At 33.5% G+C, this 26050-nt stretch overlaps 1 protein-coding gene across 1 annotated transcript in view; it reads right to left on the reverse strand.

Annotated features, from left to right (window-relative positions):
* LOC117683556 (peroxisomal bifunctional enzyme) overlaps positions 1-26005 on the reverse strand; it is a 44110-nt gene extending 18105 nt beyond the window's left edge. The window contains exons 1-17 of the mRNA XM_066073629.1: positions 25867-26005; positions 24517-24656; positions 23074-23212; positions 22263-22419; positions 21408-21537; positions 21132-21181; positions 20270-20416; positions 13460-13609; positions 11015-11158; positions 10651-10770; positions 10087-10239; positions 9717-9785; positions 8817-8919; positions 8068-8214; positions 7521-7645; positions 7184-7281; positions 6422-6531 (exon numbers count right to left, since the gene is read on the reverse strand). Coding sequence (XP_065929701.1) covers positions 6422-6531; positions 7184-7281; positions 7521-7645; positions 8068-8214; positions 8817-8919; positions 9717-9785; positions 10087-10239; positions 10651-10770; positions 11015-11158; positions 13460-13609; positions 20270-20416; positions 21132-21181; positions 21408-21537; positions 22263-22419; positions 23074-23212; positions 24517-24656; positions 25867-25937 — 2053 coding nt within the window. The 5' untranslated portion in view covers positions 25938-26005. The remainder of the gene's footprint in view (positions 1-6421; positions 6532-7183; positions 7282-7520; positions 7646-8067; positions 8215-8816; positions 8920-9716; positions 9786-10086; positions 10240-10650; positions 10771-11014; positions 11159-13459; positions 13610-20269; positions 20417-21131; positions 21182-21407; positions 21538-22262; positions 22420-23073; positions 23213-24516; positions 24657-25866) is intronic.
* Positions 26006-26050: the final 45 nt, after the last annotated feature.

Here is a 26050-nt window from a genome sequence, read left to right on the forward strand (position 1 = left end):
ACTGGGTATGAGGATGATAGCAAGTTTATTGTCCTCCAAGACAGCCACTATTTCATGGGCGAAGCCAAGTGAAATAGTTGCTGTTGAGGGGGACAATAAACTGTCTGTCATCCTCACACAACACAACAGTCTTAGTCTGTCTTTCTGTCAGTAAATAGATATAGATATATTAATTATTATCCTGAAGAAAACTTAATTTGTTGGCCATGCAGAATTTCTTGATGATAAACAAATTAGAATTATCGGACTTTGAATTTAATGCTGTGATCGGATTATACCAGAGGTGTTCCGAGTTTAAAAAAGGGAAATCGAATGCTGCCGGTGAATACTTTCGTTGACTATTCACCATGGACAGATAGCATAGAAACTATTTCACAGTTAGATGGAATAGCATGTTTATTCATTGTAATTTTACATAGGAAATATTCACAGAAATATAATAAACTTTACATTGCTAAGTTTCTGACATTTGATGGTGCAACAAGCACACAGTTTGGAAGGTCAAAGGTGACATCTTTTGTATCTGACTCCTTTTCGGCTTTATAACTCAAAAAGTTTATAACCGATTGAAATGAAACTTTGAGAGATTATGTGCAACTATTATGCCTCTAATATAAGATCCTAAAGTTTCTTTGAAAACGACCTTTTCGTTTTTACGTTACGTCATTTAAAAAAAAAAATTAAATAGTCATTTTGTCATTTCATTCCGATTTTACATTTGTCATTTTACTTATGTAATAGGGCCGAGAAATGAAAATCTGTCACTTCCGGTCGAAACCGGAAGTGATTCAAATTTTTCGAAAAATTAAATTTTTTGATCAAAAAAAAAAAATATATGTATTTGGTAGAGCTTAATAATCTGAATCTAACACTGAAATCCGTTTGCATTACAGAGTAATTGGGGTTTAAAAATTGATTTTTCTGGAAATTTTGATTCCGCGTCCTTGGTTTAAAAAATAGCGTAATGTTTAAAGTAAAATTAACTCGTACCAAAAATAATTGCTAAGTCGTACTTGAACAGATTCGGATTTTTTTTGTTAAGTCGTTCTTGAAATCGGAAAGGTTTTTGTTAAATCGTACTTAAAATAATTCGTATTTTGTTAAGTCGTACCAGGAATAATTTGATTTTTTCATCTTTTTATTAGAGTCTTCCGTTTTCAACGGAAGACCCTCTTGTTATTCTTCGGTTTCTTTCTATTATTATTAGGGTCTTCCGTTTCCAACGGAAGACCCTCTTGTTATTCTTCGGTTTCTTTTTAGGGTCTTCCGTTTCCAACGGAAGACCCTCTTGTTATTCTTCGGTTTCTTTTTATTAGGGTCTTCCGTTTTCAACGGAAGACCCTTTTGTTTTTCTACGGTTTCTTTTTTTTCTTATTCTTATTATTATTATTCTTTTTATTTTTTTTCCAACTCAAATATTTCAAAAACGCTTGCATCGATTGTTTTGAAATTTACAGGTGTAATGTGTATCTAAAAGATCTCTATGATATGAAAAAATTATTTGATGACGTCATCAATTTCGTCAGATATTGACGTTTTTCACGTTTTAAAAAGTGATTTTGTCCGGAGCTTTTCTCATTTTTGATTTAAGATAAAGCTATGAGATTTACAGAGAAGGTAGAACAATCATTTTACTTATGACATAAGGCTGGAAACTCAATTCGGACACTTCCGGTTGAAACCGGAAGCAAAACCAATTTTTTTGAATTTTCATGTTTTACAATTTTAAACCTTTTACGTACGTATCTTACAGTAATTTTGATGCTGAGTTCAAAACTGAAATCCGTTTTTGAATCAGACGATGCATTACAGGGATATCGGGGTTTAAAAATTGATTTTTCCGGAAATTTTGATTCCGCGTCCTTGGTTTAAAAAATAGCGTTTTGTTTAAAGTGAAATTAACTCGTACCAAAAATAATTGCTAAGTCGTACTTAAACACATTCGGATTTTTTTGTTAAGTCGTTCTTGAAATCAGAAAGGTTTTTGTTAAGTCGTACTTAAAATGATTCGGATATTGTTAAGTCGTACCAGGAATAATTCGATTGTTTTCATCTTTTTATTTTAGTTACTTTTGTTATTGGTTTAGGAGCTCTGCTTCTTACAGGAACTTCCAGCTTTACATCCGACATTAACGGAAGACCCACTCGTTGCTTTGCTATTGTTTCTTTTTCATTAGGGTCTTCCGTTTTCCAACGGAAGACCCTTTTGTTTTTCTACGGTTTCTTTTTTTTCTTATTAGGGTCTTCCGTTTTCAACGGAAGACCCTCTTGTTATTCTATTGTTTCTTTTTCATTATTATTATTTTTCTTTTTCTTTATTTTTCTGACTTCTTCAAAGCTCAATATCTCAAAAAGTTTTCAACAGATTTACATGAAACTTTCAGGGATTATGTACCATTATCGTCCCTAAAAGATGTTAAATTTTAAACTACAACGTCACTTCCGTTTCAACGTTACGTCAATTTTTATATTTTAAAAACGTGATTTTGTCCAGGGAGTTTTTCAAAAACGCTTCAAGATAGAGACTTGGAATTTTTTGTGTTGAAGCATTGATCGTTTTTATTTGGACATAAGGCTGGAATTTAGTTTCCGTCACTTCCGGTCTAAACTGGAAGTGTTTTAAAATTTTCGAATTTTCGAATTTTTCGTTTTAATTTCAAATGTTTACGAGGTTTGTAGAGTTGTTCATGCTGAATACGAAACTGAAATCCGTTTGAAAATCGGACGATGCATTACAGAGATATCGGGGTTTAAAAATTGATTTTTCCGGAAATTTTGTTTCCGCGTCCTTGGTTTAAAAAATAGCGTAATGTTAATAGTAAAATTAACTCGTACCAAAAATTATTGTTAAGTCTTACTTAGACACATTCGGATTTTTTTTTGTTAAGTTGTTCTTAAAATCAAGAAGGTTTTTGTTAAGTCGTACTTAAAATCATTCGGATTTTGTTAAGTTGTACCAGGAATAATTCGATTTTTTCATCTTTTTATTTTACTTTCTCTTGTTACTGGTTTAAGAGCTCTGCTTCTTACAGGAACTTCCAGCTTTACTTCCGACATTAACGGGAGACCCACTCGTTGCTTTGCAACGAGCTTTGCTCTAGTTCTTATTATTATTATTCTTTTTATTTTTTTTCCAACTCAAATATTTCAAAAACGCTTGCATCGATTGTTTTGAAATTTACAGGTTTAATGTATATCTAAAAGATCTCTATGATATGAAAAAAGTATTTGATGACGTCATCAAATTCGTCAGATATTGACGTTTTTTACGTTTTAAAAAGTGATTTTGTCCGGAGCTTTTCTCATTTTCGATTTAAGATAAAGCTATGAGATTTACAGAGTAGGTAGAACTACCGTTTTACTTATGACATAAGGCTGGAAACTCAATTCGGACACTTCCGGTCGAAACCGGAAGCAAAACCAATTTTTTTGAATTTTCATGTTTCTCAATTTTAAAATTTTTACGTACGCATCTTACAGTAATTTCCATGCTGAGTTCAAAACTGAAATCCGTTTGAAAATCGGACGATGCATTACAAAGTTATTGGGGTTTAAATATTGATTTTTCCGGAAATTTTCATTCCGCGTCCTTGGTTTAAAAAATAGCGTAATGTTCAAAGTAAAATTAACTCGTACCAAAAATAATTGTTAAGTCGTACTTGAACACATTCGGATTTTTTTTTGGTTAAGTCGTTCTTGAAATCGGAAAGGTTTTTGTTAAGTCGTACTTAAAATCTTTCGTATTTTGTTAAGTCGTACCAGGAATACTTCGATCATTTTTATCTTTTTTTTTTTAGTTACTCTTGTTATTGGTTTGAGAGCTCTGCTTCTTACAGGAACTTCCAGCTTTACTTTCGACATTAACGGAAGACCCACTCGTTGCTTTGCAACGAGCTTTGCTCTAGTTATTATTATTCTTTTTATTTTTTTCCCAACTCAAATATTTCAAAAACGCATGCATCGATTGCTTTGAAATTTACAGGTTTTATGTGTATATAAAAGATCTCTAAGATATGAAAAAATTATTTGATGACGTCATCAAATTCGTCAGATATTGACGTTTTTCACGTTTTAAAAAGTGATTTTGTCCGGAACTTTTCTCATTTTCGACTTGAGAAAAAGCTTTGAGATTTACAGAGAATATAGAACTACCTATTTACTTATGACATAAGGCTTGAAACTAAATTTGGACACTTCCGGTCGAAACCGGAAGCAAAACCAATTTTTTTGAAATTTCATGTTTTTGAATTTTAAAAATTAAACAAACGTATCTGACGGTAATTTTCATGCTGATTACGAAACTGAAAACCGTTTTTAGATTGGACGATTCATTACAGAGATATCCGGGTTTAAAAATTGATTTTTCCGGAAATTTTGATTCCGTGTTCTTGGTTTAAAAAATAGCATAATGTTCAAACTAAAATTAACTCGTACCAAAAAAAATTGTTAAGTCGTACTCGAACACATTCGGATTTTTTTGGTAAGTCGTTCTTGAAATCAAAAAAGATTTTTGTTAATTCGTACTCAAAATAATTCGGATTTTGTTAAGTCGTACCAGGAATAATTCGATTTTTTTTATCTTTTTATTTTAGTAACTCTTGTTATTGGTTTAAGAGCTCTGCTTCTTACAGGAACTTCCAGCTTTGCTTCCTACATCAACGGAAGACCCACTCGTTGCTTTGCAACGAGCTTTGCTCTAGTTTATATTTACATCTTTCTTTTAATAAATTAATGAATTTAATTGATCGTAATAAGTAAGTAAAAGTCACTAAATTATTGTTAATGTACACCAGTACGTTAGATGAAAGCTGTAGCCAAAGCGTCTTATATGGGAATTTTAGTTTGGCATCATCATGATTAGTTCGTGCAATCCGTGATATTTCTTAGGTTGCTGAAGATTTCGACCGATCCTGTCTGTTTCTACACAGCTGTGAATTACAATCAATTTTCGTAAGAAAAAGAGGGAATCATACTTGGTGGATGTAAATTTAAATCTATAAATATAAGGTGCCATTTTTGTTAAAATCTTTTCTCCACATTTTTGTAGTTGGAACTTTTCAGTGAGACAGTCAAAGCGATTTTTTTCACCGGTAATTTCATAAGAATTAAGTATTGATTACGCATAAAAGAGAAGAGAAATCGGGAAAGTAAATTAACACCATATAACTTCCGAGTTTCAAAAACAGCTATTGATTGATTTTAAACTTTCTTCAGAACTACAAAGATACTTAAAAAGTAATATCAGTAAATAAGCGATTTTCCGTGCAAAAGGTTGATCAAAAAGAATAAATATTTCTCCTTTTGAAAAGAAACTCGTTTATGCCCCAAAATTGTGGAAACATAGGAATCGAATTTGACAATCTTTATCTTTGTTTGTTACATGTTTGTTAATTTGCCTCTCTGCAGCTTAAATAACTTTGATGCATTTAAAGGTTGGGGAGAAGTTGATATTTGTTTTCTTTAAATATCCTTTATCTCTCTATTTATCTTATTTTCGGGGGTAGGGGGGGGTGCATGTGGATTTATCGGAAGTGTATCTGGATTAGCTGCAGAATTTTAACTATATATCTGGATATTCAAAATGTTTTGATCTCTTTTGTTGAAATTGTAAGAAATCTAGAATTGCAGAAAACTATTAATTAATTCTACTTCAAACAATTAAATTCGATGTGAAAGGAAGTATAGAAGAAATAAATTAATGCAGAACAAAATTTGACGTTCATGACGTCGTGACGTTTTCGACCAGCTACGTCAAAGTCGTGTTAACATGTCTTACTAAAATTGTCATAAAATGCTTAAAACACACAAGATCTTGGATATCTTTGTATATTTGTATTCAGAAAGAGTTGATTAATCGGAATTGACAAAAAGTAAGTTTGTGAAATTTTGACCTTAAGGGCCCTTTTCTCGTGACGGCAGTCATTTATTTCTGATATCGTTTACTAGAAAAAACTGTTTAAATTGCAAAAAATGATTAATATGAATGATTTAAAAAAGGGACTTATTACCCCATTTTTCCTAATTTTGTGACACATTTAAAAACACCAGATACAGTATATGGTATGAGGTTATAACATAAACTATGGCACATATGGTACACCCATCTATTGTACAAGTAAAAATACAGTGATGATTTCTACAGGTACAATAATAAATTTGACCAATGTTCTGCTGTGCAGTGCTTAAAAACACTAAGAATTGGGCCTCATAATTAATATCATTTGCTTAATATTCAAATAATTTCACTTTTATTTTTACCAAGCAATCCAAAACAAATGTCAAGTTTTTATTTTTACCAAGCAATCCAAAACAAATGTCAAGTCTCCGATAATTATTACAAAATCATAAAATGTGTGCTTCTTTAAACCCTTTAAGAACTGTACTTTGGTGGCTGGATGAGCAAAATTAAAAAATCACTTACGACATGTTTCATGATAATGGCATATTCTGTCATATACTCTCTGCAGTCCTATCTGGCTGGCATAAAACATAGGTCCTCCTCTGTACTTGGGGTAGCTGAACCCATAGATCCTACAATCAAGATTTTTATAACTCTTTGTAAAAATATATATTGATTGCTTGAAGATTTTCAACTGGATTGAGAAATGATAATTACACAAATTGCACTGATGTGACATTCAGAAAATGATATATATCCTCTGTGCGTTTTGTTAACCTAAATCAATGTCACATCAATATGGTTACTATTCACAAAGGGCAATTATCACTAAAATAACTTTGGGTCAACATTGTCCAAATAAAATAACAGAATCGTGTGTCATAATTCTATATACAAAATACACGCATTAAGAGCCGACTACAGTGGAATCATTCTATTTCGTGGGGGCCAATTTTCGTGGATTGTGGGTTTTTTGCTTATTCGTGGGGATGTAATTTCATGGATGTTTCAGTTTTTAGTTTAGTAGGTAAACTAAATCTTTTATAATTAGTTTTCGTTGAGGATGTAAATTCATGGGCGAGGGCTACCCACGAATACCACGAAAATTGAGCCACCACGAATTCTAATGTTCCCACAGTATTTCCTTATTCTGCAGGAAATGTCATTTATTAAAATAAATAAAATATTTTCATTGGTCTTAATCAATCCTCATTACACCTCACTACATGTAGATACTCCCATTGATATTCTTATCTTTTACTGTTGTTATATGTATTACATTACCATGAAATGTCTATTTCTTCTGGCATGTTGCAAATTCCTTCTTCTAAAATACGGAAACCTTCATTAATGGCTGAATAAAATTGCCGCTCAAAAATCTCCTGCAAAAAAAGTGAAGGTTAATGTTAAACAATAAAAAAAAATATTTAATCAAATATATCAATTATTACATATTAAAAAGCAAGTAAATTCCTAAGTATTTCTGTGTGATTATTTGGTAAATGGTGAAGATCAGTATGAATATGCATTTATGATTTAAGCACTATTTCAGAGTTGAAACTGATCGAGTTTCATGATCAGTTATGTTTAGTGGCTGTGGGGCCTGAATCCGATGATTTACCTGCGGGGTGATTTTTCGTTTGACGATCCCCCTCCTCTGTCTGTAGCTGTTGATTATCTCCTCAGCCTCTGGATCGGCTACAGCATTTTTCCCTCCCACCTTCTCATACAGGTACCAGCCTTTACCTTAAAAAAAAACTTACAAAAATAATACATGTTTTTTTTTTTACAAAACATCATGATTCTAAGACTGAGAAATTCTCTATTCTTCTATTCATTTGTGACCATAGGAATTTTATCCAAAGAGCAAGATTGAAGCCATTTGAAAACAGAAATACAAAACCTAGCTAGCTGTTTATACAGCAGCTAAGGTCCTAGTCTTCCTATTACATGTATTTAGATTACAGTACAGTGTACTATATACTAATAATAGTATTAGTTTCCAAGAATGATGCCCGAGTTCAATTAAGAAAATAGCACAGCTGTTACCAAAAAACTCTTTGAAACTGATCAGTATAAATAAGAAAAACAGAGAAAATACACACAAGTACTTAGATGGATAAATATATTTTGGGGATTTTACATTATTGCACTCAGTTTGACCTTACCAGTCTTTCTTCCATATCTGCCTTTATCATAGAAGTCATCATTCAGGCCACAGTATCTGTTGCCCCCCAGGAATCTGGTTTCCTTGGTGATGGAGGTACCCAGGACCTTGGCAACCTCTCTGTTTATTCTCCAGGAGATGTCAATACCTAATGTTTTACAAAAGAAATCATAGTAAGGATATGTGTGCATACTAGTACATGACATTCTGCCTCAAATAAGTTTCATTTAATATATTTCAAGTAAAATTAACACAGACAGAAAACTTGCATTTTTCTTATGAAAATATTGAAATGCAACACACCTTTTCCCCTATATTCAATTTTCTATTATACATGTACTTAAAATTTTTATTGCAAACATCAACCAAAAAAATTCATGTAAAGCAATATTCTTGCAAGATGCAGTTTTGATACATTATAAATTGATAATTTTGTAAAAAAAAAAAAAAAAAAAAAAAAAGCACACATTTCTTCTTTTTTTTTTTTAGAATAAAAAATTCTGAAATTTGCAAGTACATATATAAACATTTGCCAATAAGCAAAAATCCCTTAAACATTTTACTAACACATATCATCATGCATTGAAATTCCTTAAAAATAATTTCTGTATTCATTGATAAGTTTAAAATGTACATGCAGCTCAGGCATCAATAATTCCTCCTCCTTCACAAAAGAGTGGGTAGCTTAATTGATAATTATATTGAGTGATCAGAAGCAAACATGGTCTTGACAATAAGGGCTACTGTTACCTGACAAATCCCTAACTTTGAATGGCCCCATAGGCATCCCAAAATCCTCGTTGACCTGGTCCACTTCCAGTGGGCTTGCTCCCTCCTCTACCAGGAATATTGCCTAAAAAGTCACGGTACATGTACAAGGCTCATAGTGGTTCATCATTTAACAATAGCTGCAGTTGTAGTACTAGTTCTCTGGTTGAATAATTCGAATAGACAAACCAGAGTTTGATTTTTCTATCCGAATTTTTTCAAACAGAGAACTACGGATCTGTAGCTATATTTAACAATAGAATAACAAGAGATGTTTGTGAAACACTTATGCCCCCCTCCCTGGGAAATATCCACAAAGAAAATGAACATAAACTGCAAATATTGGGAATTTAAGTCCAAGGGCCATAACTCTGTCGAAAATGGCTCGATCGTACCCAATATCAAACTTGACCTAGATATTATCATGATTAACCTGTATACCAAATTTCATTTCAATATTATGTTCATCCTCTGCAAAGAAAATGAGCGGAAACTACAAATAACTGGAATTTTCCTTCGTCCAAGGGCCATAACTCTGTCGAAAATGGCTCGATCGTACCCAATATCAAACTTGACCTAGATATTATAATGATAAACCAAATTTCATTTCAATATGTTCATCTTCTGCAAAGGAAATGAACGGAAACTGTTGGTGGACCGACCAACCGACCGATAGACAGCAGCAAAGCAATATGCCCTTCCTTCTTCGAAGGAAGGCATAATAATATTCTGCATGTGTAATTTAAGTCTACATTGTTTTAGGAAAACAGAAGAACAGCAATGTATGGTGTACTTTTTCAAAGGTTGATATACCTGTGATATATTAGTGTTTTATCAATAAATACTTTATACATAGGCTTGTAATGATAAAAAAAAACTTACCTCAGAGCCAAATGGGGCATTCATTCTATTGGCTAAGAATCCATGACAACTCTTCACCAACACGGGCACCTATTAACAAAAAATAACCTTGAAATATAAATGAATTCAAAATACAGTACAAGACATTTCTGATTATTCAGTGGTCACGATGAAAGTGAAGAAAGTTGTGGAACTACTGCTCATAAATACTATGTGTAGTATGAATTAATTGAGCCTTAATGATGAATTTCAGATTTTAGAGGGGTTGGGTATCAAATTTTTTTCTCATGATTTCATGCATCATTGTAATTGGCACACTGTATACTTATGTTTCTAAGATTATTATAGTAAAGAAAAATATTTGTGTATGGTTTTTTTTCTCTATTATAACCTTGTTGATGGTCTTTCCCAGTTTCATCACTGTGGCAACAGCTTCAGGTGAGGTTTTAGTTCCATAAATGTTCTCCAAGAGTTTCATGTGATAAGCAGGTGCAAAGAAATGTGTGCCAACCACTTTTTCAGGCCGAGATGTGGCGGATGATATCTAAAATCAAAGAAATTACAGTATACCAAATTTTATTCGTGTGTGAGAAATTTTTCGCGAGATTAGCGAGAAACTCATTGTCGAAAATATTTCTCGCAGTGAACCAGTCATTGTCGTATGGTTGTTAAACAACAAGAGTCTGGATAAGGCTTTGTTGCAATCATTAGTTGCCGCAAAACAGTTTATTGGAGGTTAATCGCAAAATACAGTAGCAGCGAATAAAAGTTGATTAACAGTGCGACCTTATATAGGGATGAACAGCCTTTTAAACAATTCTGCTCAGCAACAGAAGCTTTAGCTATTACATTATAAAATACACTCAGTTAGCAATGAAGGTTAATCTGACTAGTTATTAGTAATACACTGGTGCACAACATGGCTGACCTTGAATAGATTTTCTGATAAACTCACCCTGTCTATATCGATGGTAGAGGTATTGGTACACAATATGGCTGATGGCTTACATATTTTGTCAAGCTTAGAAAAAACCTCCTTTTTGATGTCAAGATTCTCAAAAACAGCCTCTATCACCTGCAAATTAAATGTACAATGTGCACAATTTTGCTGCATTGAGTAAAATATATTTGCACTGTTGTGAATTTTTATAGTCTATCATCAGACAGTTATTAATAGAACAAATAAATAAAAGTACTCCTCATATATTGAATATTAACATAAAATCAATAACTTTTAATTTTAGGAAAAAAAACTATCATATTAATATTATCATTTTTATAGGTTTTTTTCTGCTGCATGTTTAGATGCACATTCCTACCAAATCTACATCCTTGATGTCATCATAACTCAGTGTGGGTTTAAGCAGAGTTGCTGCCCTTTTTGCTGTTTCCATGGAGACTTTACCAAGCTTTACACTTCCAGCCATGATGTTTTCGATCAGCTTCACTCCACTCTGAAGAAACTACAATTACAAAAAATCAATTTACACAATGAAATTTCTTAAATCATTCAAAATCCTTCATACAGTACTTGAAAACATTCTTAACAACATACATGTATAATGCTGCAATTAAGGTGGCTCTATACACCCACAGTTTATTCAAATTTTCAATAGAAGACCACAAAACATATACTTATCAAATATCAAAATGACGATAGGGATACTATAGGTATTGTTAAAGAATTTTTTAATGTTTTTTCGTGTTTTTGTAAAATATTTTTTAAAAAGACAGCTATCAACAAATTGAGAGAAATTATTTTGTCATATGATGGATATTTCCTTCGGACACATAAAAAAAATATAACACTTCTTAACATTCAAAAATGTTATTATTGCAATTTTTTTTAGTATTTCCCCAAAACATATTTTTTCATATTTTCTTACTCTGATGACAAATCATCTGAAAAAGTTGCTTGATGTTATAAGAAAATGTATTTTAATAAATGTGAAATAAAAAATTGAATGAAAACAATTGCAAATAAACACAAAAAATATTTAAAATTTTATTTGGTATGAAAGTTCCTCATGTAAGGGTTATCGTTCCTAAGTCCCAAGGCCCAAACACCTTGGGGACTTTTCATTTCTGAGTTGAAGAAAATTTCCTAAATATAATGTTGGAATGATAAATACATGCATATTTCATTATAGACTTTGCCCTGTATAAGTGAATATATTCGCTTTAGTGCAAAACTAAGTCAAATAAATAAAGGGGAACATTGACTAGGCTAATAGGATTTATGTATCCCAACCTGAGAGAAATTCAAAGCAACCCTCTCATCCCCGTTTGGTGTCGATATTAATGTGCATTAAAGTATATTATAATTGAAATATTTTCACCTGTTTAGAATTTTCTTTCACGGTATTCAACCAAAAAATACGTTTTAGAAATTTTTGGAAAGTTAAAAAATTTATTGTTCTCAACGGGAATCGAACTCATGACCTACTGGTTTGTAGTGAACCCACTAACCCACTGCGCTACGGTGTAACATATCGATGATGCTAAAGAAACTCTTTAAAAATTTATACTTGATTTTATTGTTTATTTCGATAAATAATACCACACAACGTGAAGGTGTCACATACCACATTACTTGTAAGTAATGAATTTTCCAATTATCAAATTAAATCTATCCATTTAACACATTTTTCAAAATAGCGGTTCCCATACAATTCACCTCAGTTTAAATCAGCCAGTACCGGAAATGCATGTTTCCAGATTTACTTTTTTGCGTACTGCGTCATCAAAAAGTGGTGTATAGAGCCACCTTAAGAACTTTCTTCCTCCCTTTAGCAATATGTTGGATTCTCAAAGCAGTAGATGCGAAATAGGGAAAGACTGCAAATGCAATTTAATGCATGGTTTTGGTTGAATCTGTGGTAACTTTAAATTAAGATTATAAAGCACCGACTGCAAGTAGGGAAGATTAACAAAATAAATTGACCATTGTGATTTTGACAAAAAATTAGGCTGATGTGAAAGTCCTACAGAAATCTAAGATGGCAGTGATATGCCCATGCCTGTACATTATTGGGTTATGAGAAGAACATATATGCCAAAATAAAGTTCAGTATGGAAACGGTATTGGCATTAAAGAGCCTATCTGATATTTTTCATCAGGGGTTTTCCTATTATTTTTAAACTGGGTCCAGGGTCCGTAGAATTGGGAAAATTGACGCGTAAACTGTTCAAATTAGGGAAATTACAAAAAAGTACCAGTTTAATTCAGTGACCAACCTTTGGCGAAATTTTAGACTTTATTACTTCTCCCCACAGAAATTATAGTGAGAATTTTGGAATACTTCATTTATTTTATGACATAACAATGATATATACAAATTCTAACCTTATTTTTTTAATATTAAGTGTTACTGAAATAAATTTGAATTAACACTCCTCTACATTCAAAGATTGAATGAAAATCTATTTTTTGGCTTAAAGTTTTCCCATTTGTAAAGGTTAATTAAATTCATGCATTTATACCTTTTATATATCTAAGAAATGTTTCTTAAATGTGTAAGCCAACTGACAAACATGCAATAAAATAATTCTTTGCAAAATGGCAATGATATTTGCATTTGGGGGTCCTACCCTTTGACCCAATTACAACCATTATAGAGAGAAACTGTTTAATTTTTAAGATACAGGTAACTGTAGACTTACAATTTTTAATCATACAGAACTTTATTTGGCTTATTACAATACTTACCTTTTGGTTGTGCTCCAGTAGACACACAGGTGTTTAGTGAAGGTATATGTCTTACCTTTTCATTCTGCTCCAGTAGATACACAGGTAGACCAGCACTCAGAAGACACACGGCGATCCCTGACCCCATGGTCCCGCCCCCAATGACCGCTGTACTCCTCACAGGGAGGGGCTTGGCTGTTTTATAACTCCCCCCAGGCATCTGCCACTGAATGAGGAAAAGTACATCATATCATTGTTTTTATGAAAATCAATAATGGTCTTATTAATTACAGTGCATCTTTGAAAAGAAAGAAACTTTTTTATAGCACCCTGTTTCTACATGTACATGGTTTCTACATGGTCACATTTAATAATTTCCATTAATAAGGCAAGGTACTGTTACAAATTCATCAAAAGATTGCTATGGTTATAAGAAGGGGGTGGGGATTATGAGTGAAATACATACCCCAAAGTCACTTAATCATTTTTTTTATACTACATATGTATTATATTCAAACAATAAAAAATAATACATTTTAAGGGGATTCATGAGGGTATGAAGAGAACAAACATTGCAGAAAAAAACATAGCTTTTGTTTCTTGGTTAAATAAATTCTTAATTAATTTCTTCATATTAAAAACCTTTGAACTCAAAAGAAAAGTTTACAGTAGTTTGTGCATTATAATATAAGTATACATGTACAAGCTAAATGGCCGGTACTTGTAAGATTTTTCTGGTGTCAAAGATTTTATTTAATATTGCAATAAAGTTTCTTCCATTAAGAAATTAGGATTGAATTAATTAAGTATCGGTAATGCTCTGACAACGGATAATTAAGGTCTTCCGTTTCCAACGGAAGACCTTACTATTATTCTGAAAAAATTTCAAATTTCTTATTATTTTTTTTTTTCTTCTAGACGCCAACTTTGATCCTTAATATCTCGCTCGTTTGTTCACCGATTGTTTTGAAATTTTCAGGACTGATAACATGCCGCGTGATGTTGTCGTTGCATATTTTAGTTGAGGAAAATCCCCATTCGGTTTTGAGTTATTCCCCTTTTAGTAAAATTTAACGACTTCTTTTGTCCAGGGGGGTTTAGCTATAACGATGGCTGGCAGAGTCTCAAAGATGGGCTGGTTTGGAAGCTAATACATTGAATTTGTGCGAGATATATTTTATTTATTATTTAAATGCAAATAAAAGGGGTGGTATAGATGTTGAAACAAAGGCAAGAAAAAAATTCAAAAAAATTCGCGTATTTTCCGTGTTAGTTTCCTACCTGATAAAAATTTGTTATAACATGTATTTTAAAAGATCTTGGTCTTACCAAGACCTTTCATTCGGTATACAGAAAAAGGGGCTGGCCCCTATAATTAAGGAGTTAGATGCGTCAAAAGTTTCTTGTCAATAACTTGTAAAGGAATAAAAATTTCTAATGCATTATTGAAGCAAAGTTGTAAAGAAATTAATTTTGAATCCTTCCGTGGTATTCAATTTAATGTTTTCGTAATTTATAGCCAGTATTTGCAGAAACAATTGTTGTCAGTTCGGTCCATTTTTGTGGGGGTGCGCACGTTTAGGAGGTTATGAAAGGGCTTTTTGTAATGCACTAACTGATACATGCAGCGCGCAAAAATAATTCTACTTAAAATTCCCAAATGTTTTTATTCATATGTACATATTCATTTCATAAAGACGAACGTCTTTGACCTTATTTTTGTTGTTTGTTTCATAACTGTGCCCCTTTCTATATTTAGATGCATTACGAGACTCAGGTAACCGATCGATAGAAGAGTCGCTAGCTGTATTCAGGCCGTCGCCTTGACGACAGTGCATATGCTTGTAGAGTTGGACGTACACATGTTTAACGCCCCACTGTGTTACTGTAACAGAGACATTTTGAATTGTTTCAGTACTGGGAGATGTGTTAATTAAATGGTTCGAATGCATGGTAATTAAACTCAACTTTTCTACAGTACGTATACACGGCCGTCATATAAAGCACAATGTGTATTACTGACATGACAAATGTACGCTGGCAATTTAAACGAACGCGGGATTGCTCCCGATAGAACATTTCTTTTAAAGCAAAACAAAATACTGATTTCCGATGGATATAATATTATCATCGTGGAGATGATTTTAAAAAGTGAACTTAATATTCATATACGATAATATTTGAATCCAAAGCCGCTATTTTTAAGTAACGGTTATTAGGGATACATGTATTAATTATGACTTGCCCCGCGTTTCACGTTTTTTACTTGCAATGCATCTACAAACGAAAATACCAAACAACCTTCGGCAGCAATTTATAAATAATTTATTACATACTAGTACACAATATTAAAGAGATAATTAAATAAATTGTGCTTTATAATTGTACTCGCTATCTTCCGTGGAAATAATGGCATGGAAAAAATGTTGTTCAATGTTCATCAAAAACGATGTAGCCTTAGCAATCGAAAATAATTAACAAACTGTATATTGATAGATTGACACATTAACAAACCTTCAGACCCGCAATGTATTTTTTGCAAATTCTATAAAATGTAGACTCAATAAGTTAATTTTTCCGTTTGGGGTATTTTGAATCACATGTGTACGCTATGTGTACATGTACATATAGATTAATAGCCATATAGATAAACACTTTCAGTGTTGAATTTTTAAAAGATATTTTGTACATGCAAAGCAATCCAATGCAAGGGCTATTAAATTCGAACAATGTACATACGATAGGGATCGAACTGATACTGGTTCTGCTTGTTCTACAAACAGCGAATGAAATGCGAAGTATTAGGGTGTTATTTTTTAAACAAATAAGTATTGCTCTCTTAAAACCTTGCATTACTAAACAAAGTATTTCATCGGAAGCATTATTAGTTACCTTAGCTGCATATATGTAGCTCTCCTTCTGGAAAAATTGAGTACCATCCGAAATTTTTCATAGCAATAGCTTTCCAAAAAGCTTGCCTGACTACCCAAATTTATTCAATGGAAGCATGCATGTATCAATTAGACTATCTTATAAGAAATGAAATTAAATTTTCGCTGCGGATCATAAATTATTAAACTGAACGTGCAGAGTTTAGAAGCAATTTCAATCTTTTTCTTCGATCGAGTGCATGTACCTGTATATCACTGGAAATTAAATCATTTCATTATTTTAAATCATTTTAGGAATGTACATGTATCGAATAATCTCAAACAGCCAAATTGAAAATTGAATTTGTTATATATTAGATGCAAAATCAAAGACATTTTGTTATTTCTAACCATATAGGAAAGGATATTCAAACACGTACATGTAGCATCGTTATTTGAAAGTGTGTGTGTGTGTGTGTGGGGGGGGGGGGGGGGGGGGTTTAGGTGGGCAGCTTCATCAAAAAAAAATCTTGACAAGGAATTTAAAAAATGGGGAATTTTGAAAATCCTAATCCGTAGGTGGGAGGGGGTATTTACATTTTAACTTCAATTTAATTCAATTAGAATTACTTTATTTTTTGGTTCCATTTATTACATGCTCCGACAAAAGTGAAAGATCCATGATATCTCTATTTATTATATGACCAGTTAAGAAAATAGAGTGGGTAAGACCATCTACACATCATGTGCTCTGGCCTAACTTGGACTCGCCCACTAATCGGCGAGCCAAAATTATGAATGAGACGTATTATGGCGCGAAGTCTTTCTTTACCATTCACGCAACAGCTGAGATCTCAGATAGATCCATCGGCATAGATCCACTGGGAGGGTGTCAACTAATAACTACATATATTATACTTTGGATTGAATGTTTTAGAAGAAATCTATCGAATTAACATACACACTTAATTGACTAGCAATTGTTAGATGTACATTTACATTTGTACACGCGAGTGAAACCCTTTTCCAGATGAATGAAATCGCCCAATTGATCGAAAATCGGGTCACACGTACCCCACTTCGGCGAATTACTTGTACGTAGCCCCTCCAGTAAATATTCCAATTATATGAATTTATATTTGTTTTAATTAATCCAAACTGATGATTCTTTGTTAATGATGATAATCCAACACCAACTATTACTTACATTGTACTACTTAGACAATGTGTATCATCTTGCGATGACACCTCCCTCTTTTTTTTTGACCTTTCAAATATGGCAATCTATTTTTAAATCAGGATTACACACGTGCAATGTGAAATGCCCTTTTAATTGAACACTCTTGCTCATTGTGCTTATTACATCCCATATAACGTTTTCATCAATTATGAATATAAATGTTGACACATTAAAGATGCATCCTCAGGCAATTATTAATTCAAGCTTGTGGGTCCCCCCCCTCCCCCCCACTTTTTCTCACAGCAACTAATTTTTTTAAAATTTGCTTATAAAAAATTGAATTATCAAGGATGTACAAAATTTATATAAAAATAAGGAAATTAGGATTGAAATTGGGAGGTTTTTTTTTTTTTTTTGCTTGTCAAGATTTTTTGGATGAGTCTGCCCCCCCCCCCCCACTTTCAAAAAGGATGCTACGTGCCTGCATAAAGATAACAACATTCAAGGGCCTTCCGTCATTTTCAAGCCATGATAAACATGATAAAAAGGACTCTCAAAATAAGAAAATAGACGCAAAGTAAACTGCATTCATGGCATATGTTCACATTGCATGATGTGTCTCAAAATTCCTATTTTGGACTCGTCCACTATAACTTCGAAAAAATTAATGAATGAGACATCCTGATTCTGGCGCGGAGTCTTGTAAATGAAATTTCCATTGATCTGAATGGATTTTTCCGTGAGGGTCGGGGTACTAGGTATAAAAACAAATTTAATCGTTCAAAGTTTTGAATTGTTAACAACGATATATCAGATCGAATGTTTTAGAGCGATTTATAAATCCAAAATACAGTCATTTTTAATCTGTTGACGCGTGAGCATATGTATTAAGTAGGCAGGCATCCCTACACCCTATTAATTGAAGACAAATGAAATCGCGTCCAGCAGAACTCCCTGGCATTTTAGTGTTTGTTATTATAAATTTATGATTTTGTTTGTTAATAACAATTCAACATCAATTATTAATTAACAATGTACACTCTAGTACGCTTATACACAGTTTTGTTGCGATGACCCCCCCCCCCTCCCCGGACATTATACCTATTTTTAAATCAGGATTACACACGTGCTTGCATGTGCAGAAGACAATCTGGAACTTAACTGATAACTATATCATCTCTTTGGAGATTTATTTCTCCGTAAGCAAATACGTGTAGTAACTGATACATGCAATTGTGAAAACCATAGAGGAATGCATAATCTGCGCATAATAACTAACTGCTTGATGCAATATTTCTTTTTTCCAACATGTTTTAAGTCAATGATAATATGAAAATATATGCTTGACTTCATATCGGAAATTACTCATTTTCTTTATTCCCCTTTTCAATAAACAAAACAAACCAACAGACCAAATTGATCCAGATAAATAAATTATCAAAAATAAACCTAAAAAACAAACTACACTTTCATCCTTCACCCACAATATTGCCTTTTCGATATTTGTCATCGTGGTAGATCCGTGTAACAATCTATTAAGTAGGTGCTTGCACGACATAGAACCGGCCCTTGCTGATCAACGTTTTCATTAACACATATAAAGGAAAAAAAAATATTTAGATTTTTTCTTGGATTTATTTTGATGTAAATAAAAAAGAGAAGAAATTAGTTCTATAATATATATGCGATGTAAATCTTTTTTCCACGCAATATTTCGTATAAAACAACGAAGAGTAGTATCTTGAAACTTCATTCAAAATTTGATTAGACCTTTAAATTGTAAAATGCTAACATTGAAAATTGTGCCCGATTTCTTTTTTTTTAAGATAAAACTTTATTTAAAAAACTGATTTTTTGAGACAAAATAAATAAACATAATCAGTTTGATATTCTCTAAGTGCAGTTCTGTAGCTCTTAGTCTGAAAAAGAATCGGATGGACGACCTAGGACCCAGATCGTCCATCCAAATTTCTTGAATATTGCCATTTCTTTCGTACGCGGACGCATGTTGGCCGAATACTCACCAAGACTAAATATTTCGTATTTTAAGTTTTAACTGCGTTTAAAGGTAATATTGGAATTCCGATAATTTTGAAAATGATTAATTAAATAAAAATGGTTAAAATTACCGTCAAATTACCGGCATCGGCCTTCCCCATGCGCGAATCAAGAAGAGTAGGGTGAGGGTTCCAGACCCCACCCCAACCCCCGCAAAATTTCTTTCCATTACATGTACAATATAAAATTACAAAAATATGCCTCGGACATCCCCAGGCAAACTCAAATAACCGTCAGACACTCAACCCCCACCCCAGGAAAATTTTTCTTATCTGCGCATGCCCCCTCCCCCCCCTCAAAAAACAAAATTATTCTTCAGAACCCCCTGTAAAATTTCCAGGATCTCCGCATACATTCTAAAAGATTCATTGGCCCTTGCTTTCGATAAAAAATGCGAGTAAAATGTTTGGTCTTTTTACGTTCATACCGGGCATACCCACTGTGTGATTATAATCGTCGTCCATATTCTGTGTATATTGAGTCAATTATGATGATTCGATAAGTTTCTCAAAATAAAATGCACATGCATAAAAACAACATGCGGCGAATCAAACTTCAGACAACTTTTAAAGATCTGTATTTGCTTATATACATGTACTTTGTTTCTTTTACACAGTGTTTATACATCTAATATTGCACCATGGTCAGGTATCAATTTTTATATTACGTCACAAGTATGACGCAGCTACGACGGAAGACCTAATCGTTGCTTGCAACGAGCTCGTCTCTAGTTTTTCTTATGTTCAGAAAATTCTACGTGTCATTATGAGTTGTCTACCTTTGATACAGCTCTCTCTGCAAAGAAGGCGTATTGTTGTGCCTTGGACTGTCCCGATTGTCCCAGCTGAAGGAATAGATCCCGCTCACGTTTCATACCTTCCTCATAGGAGAGTTCCGCTGAGGATCTCACTGCTTGCACACAAGTCTTATGAATAGGAAAAATAAAGTACCGGTAATTAAAACAGATATATATTATCGTGACAGTAACTTGATCTCAAGGATCATATCACATGCAAGTTGCCAAGTGTGATTCAGCAGATGAAACGCGACACCGTTAACTCTTTAGATCAAGTTATTGTAAATGTTGAACTGAACTTTATTTATTTTACAACGATTGATAAGCAAGTTCTACAACTTATATTAATATCTCTCGTTGGCACGGATGTTAGCGCGAGGGGGTCATTGGTGTGGGAAGAAGCCGGAGTACCCGGAGAAAAACCCACGTGTCCAAACGGGCGACCACCATACCCTATCACATACAACCACTGTCGATCACGGGGATCGAACTCGGGTCGCAGCGGTGAAAAGCGAGTGCATTGTTCACTACGCTACTTAGACATTGTAAATGTAATGATGATACATGTAAATTATACATGTACACCCTTACATTATAAAGTCATCAGTTTTAGAGTGGAGTGAAATAGATTCAAAAAACCTAAAGTGGTGATCTGGGAAGTAAAATTAACAGTATCAAGAAAAGAAAATTGATGCCATTGGGTAGATTATTATAAACTAATGATATCTTTTGTTCTACAATGAAGAGAAAGATCGGCAAATGACAGGAGAGGGGATATCTACAGTTGTTTGGCCATTATTATAAAAAGATAGAGGCATTTTAATTTCATGATAATTATGCTCACCACAGGAGCTTCAAAGCCCTTGTATTTCTTTTTCACTTGCATCATTGCAGCTGCAATATAAAACAAAATTTTTGGAGAAAAAAACTGATTTGAAAACATATTCAATAATAGTTTCTGTCAAAACATCTGTAATAAAGGAATAAGAGGTCTATAGACAAGTTCATCAGGTTTTAAATCAATCTTTCAAATACTAATTACTGTCTGTTTAGCTTTGCTAATTAAATCTGGAAAATTTAATCACCAATTACGAGTTCGGGATGGGATTTTGCATTTTACCTGAGGCATACTCCTCAACTCTGTCAGCATTGGGAACTATCTTGTACCTCAGACATCTGTCCTTGAAAGGTCGACTTTGAACTTCTTGGGCAAACTTTAATGCTGTTTTCAATAAGTCCCCTGACACAATCTAAAAGTTCATTGGAGTAGGATAATGCCTTATTAAGTACATGGCTGCAGTCAAGATCATAGCAACTAGCCTGACTGCTAAGTTGTAAATATATAGGTCTACTAATCAAAACGCTATAGTTTTGCTGCTAGGTTTCTAATTTGAAGTTGGAAATAAATATTCAACGAAAGACTAATTCACTGACATAATTTGTTAATTTCAAGCAGCAAAAATAAATACTAAAATTCATAATGATTACTTATACAACTGAGGATGAACAAAATATTACAAAATAAGATAAAAAAATATCTATGTAGTGACTAGGATAGTTAACCGTTCAACAGCATAGCTGCTACTTACCCCTACCTAGCAGCTACAATCATCGTGAACTCACCCGAGAGTACAGTACTGTGTAAAAGTGGTAATTTACGCGTGGGGGAAATTTACACTAGTTACGGGGTGGGTCTAAAACCGCGTAAAATACCTCCGCGTGTATGGTAACAAAATGAACATTTCAGAGTGTTATATCACGCATCCGCGTATTAAATACCCACGCGTATTGTTTGCTTATAGAAAACACGTACTTTACCACCAGCGTAAATAAGCACTTTTACAGTACTCCAGTGTAAACAACATTTGTGTAAAGATACAAGCAAAAATGTGTTCGTGAATATCAGGTCCTTAATTGTTTGGAACTTTTTGCATTTTTTTTTTTAACTATTGATGAGTTTATTTTTGCCATATACCTCATCTATAATACCATATTCCTTTGCTTTTTTGGCTGGTACATGGCGGCCTGAAGAAATCATCTCCATGGCAACAGGGAGTCCGGTCAACCGTGACAGCCTCTGGGTGCCCCCTGCTCCTGGTAAAAGCCCCAGGGTCACCTCTGGGAATCCTACCCTAAAAAAATATCATAATTATAGATGTATTCAGAAAATGCAGACCTTTGCAATATTTTCTATCACATGAAAATTTGACTGTACATAAAATAATTTCAGTCTTGAAAAGCAATTTTTGACTGAGTTACACATCATAGAGTGTGTACTTTGCTTGTTGATTTGGTGAACAACAAAAAGACATTTGTGTATACCTGAACAGTAATATTATTCTGTAACAGGATGGGAGAAATTATAACAGACCAGACCGGGATTCAAACCCGGGCCCCTAAATCTCTAATCAGGTGCTCTACCAAATGAGCTATCGGGCACAAATATTCAACCAGTCTGACCATCACATTCCTCCCCCTCAAATGATCTTCATCCCCAAAGATCATCCCAGGCTCTTCCCCTGGCAGGAGTTCACCTGTCAGTTCCAGGGGTTGGTCACGGCACCAAATGTAATGGGATGGAAGAAATTATGACGAACCAGATGGGGATTCAAACCAAAGCCCCCTGTGTCTCTATTCAAGTGCTCTACCAACTGAGCTATCTGGCACTGGTATTCAAACCAGTCTGCCAATATATCACATGTTAATGTCTGTGTCATATATATAGTCTGCTTTAAAATTTTGAAAAAATTCCAATTAAATAACTGTATGTTTGGAGAATGTCTGACCTTGCCGAGGATACAGCGATGCGGTAGTGACTGAACAGGGCTATCTCCAGCCCTCCCCCCAGACACGTTCCATGGATCGCGGCCACCACTGGCTCACTGCACGTCTCTATCAAGTTACCGACCGCCGTCAACCACGGTTCTATAAGGAGAAAAAAGTCATATCAGATTGTGAACTGTTTGGGAAAATAAATGATAATTACATAATTATACTAGTCTTGTAATTGTCTTAACCATGTTAACAGATGTTTACAGATAAACAATAATTTCCTAAAGAAAATAAATGTATAGAAAAACATGTACATGTATTTGGTTGTTAACTATGTTGATTTGTATATAGTAGATGTTTCATTCAACCAGATAGTTTTCATTGAATGGAATGAATGTGTAATGATTAACAAAGCTAACTGAAATGATAAATAGAGATCAATTATCAATAGACCTAAGAAAAAAAATTGTGTGTTTAGGGTAACGCTGAGAAAAAAATTAGGTTAGGAAGGTAGGGATAGTTTTATAAATATCTAATCATATTTTTTTTTTGCAAAATCCTAAGAATGTTTGTTTGTGTCATATTTAAAAACAGGTTTTTAATGAAAATTAGATGACAATCACAATCGAAACAGACATCTAAAAATGGTAGAATTGGGGCATTTTTGTAGGTTAGGTCAGGTAACCCTAAACAAAATTATATGTTGCAATATGCTCTTCTTATTTGTGTAAATTCTTACTTCTATCTCTATTACAAACATGAATTCAATCACGCAAACCATAAAACAATTTCAATAAAGATAAATACAAATTGACATGTATGAATTTAATGCTGTTTTATGAAGCCAGGCGCCAGAGTATGGCAGTGCTACAATTGCTGCTCCCAAAGATTAATCCATGCCAACTTGTTCAAAAACTATTCTCCACCAAATATCATACACGCAAAATATAATACTTTTACAGTAGCACGAATATTAAAGCAATAAAGTGACATATGCAAGTGTAAATATACTGATTCACCTTGAGAATAATAAAAAATGTAAAAAGCAAGGTACATAGACTTTTGGCTGTCATTACCTTCTATAAATATCAAGGTATTGTTATTATATGTGTAAATGTATACCTTTGCACAAGCAATAAGCCTCGATATCAACCGGAACAGGCAGCTTTACAGCTGCCATAGAAAGTTTAGTTTAGGCCAGAAAAAATAAATGTATTGGTTCACGGGCATCCCTGCATAACCTAAATGCTAGATTTTTTTTTAATTGCAATTTTGAAAGGTGAATAACTCAATGATTTCCCTTTGAAAATACATGCTAGCTGCATGCATTATATTTTTTGAAATTTTTTTTTTGCACGAAAACCACTATTGGTTCATTTTTTGGGCCTAAGACAGAACTTTCTGTAACTGTTGAGTTTAGTACATTTTTTAATTGAACTTAATTCTACATTTGATACCTTTGCTAGGTTTTCCAAATTCCCTGATATCTGCCCCTGCGGGAAACGTTTGCCCTTTACCGATGATGACGATAGATCTGACTCGGCTGTCTTTAGCCCCTCTCTCTATGCCTGTCTTCAGACCAACGCGCACAGCATGGCTACAATCATTCAACAGTTTAATTCTGATCTTTAAAACAATTTTTTTTCTAATCAAAAAACACTTGCCCCTCCCATTCATTTTGAGAACACAATAAAACATGTCTAAATTAATCATGATAAAAGAATGTAGTTAACTTTCCGATAAAGAAAAATTTGTCGATTCCTTAGCTGGCAAAATTCTTCACAAATACTATACAAATTATATAACGATAAAATTAGGGACATATAGCTATTAAAGTAAATTACTGGTCCATAATAAATTTTGCTATAATCAAGCTTTATTGTAGGGAAAGCAAATTTAATTGCAAGCACAAGAGTGTGATGAATCCCAGGTTGCTCGATCTAGTGTCAGTATTACTACAATAAGGCCAATTGAAAGATTAGGACCAGTGACCCTTTTCACAAAAAATCTTATGTCCAAGATAAAAATTTCCCAACCATGGAAGTTTTCGATAGAGATATATTCATTTTTTTTTTTCTAAAATATTATTTACACTAACATCAAAAGTAAAAAGTAAAATAAGAGTTTTTGTGATATTTCACAGCTTCGATAAAAGTTCTTTTTGAAGAAAAGGAAAATGATTGCCTTTAGTCGTAGGATTTCTTGTGAAAATTAGGGCCAAAGGCGACTTAATTAGATTCACATTTCTCATTGTTGGCAAGTTGCTCTCCACTTTCTAAATGTTAATTACACATCCATTTTTCTGACACGTCAAATCTAACAAGTGGGAATAACAGTTTATACATTACATTTTATCTAATTATATTTTCTAACAAGTCAATTAACATTCCTTTTTTAATTACATATAGGGGCCTACAATGTAATAATTACATGTATCCATCAGTAGCAATCAATTAAGGTGTCATACAGATCTTATAAATTAACATCAAATTATAATCATGCTATAGGTTGTCTTGTCAGATTATTATGTAGCGACTTGTCAGGAAAGCAGCCCCCCCCCCCCCCCCCACCCACAACGTCCCTCCCCGGCATCCAGGTGATTGTTTTTTATATAACAGTTTACATATAGTCGCATCCAGGTAGAGGTCAAGGTATGCAAAATGAAACCTAATTCAATTTCTACAAGTTCTTCAAGTTCTAAACTATCAAAATGAAGTTGATTTTTTTTCTTCTTAGATCCGCCACTTTAATAACAACAATATTGCCGCTATTATGCACAGTGCATAGTAAACCGATGCAGACATTACCTTAGGGCATTGACAGGCGGATTGTTGACCATTAACACGGCCACGGAGCCATTAACGCTGTAATCCACCATCGCGACGACAGTGTAGAAGATTCTGTCGTCCTAAATTACACTGAACTTCAGCATGGATCTATTTTCTGACCTCTGACTTTTAGTTTCGGAATTTTTGCTAATAGATTGCAAGA

Source organism: Magallana gigas, chromosome 10, assembly GCF_963853765.1.
Source record: "Magallana gigas chromosome 10, xbMagGiga1.1, whole genome shotgun sequence".
Lineage (NCBI taxonomy): Eukaryota > Metazoa > Mollusca > Bivalvia > Ostreida > Ostreidae > Magallana > Magallana gigas.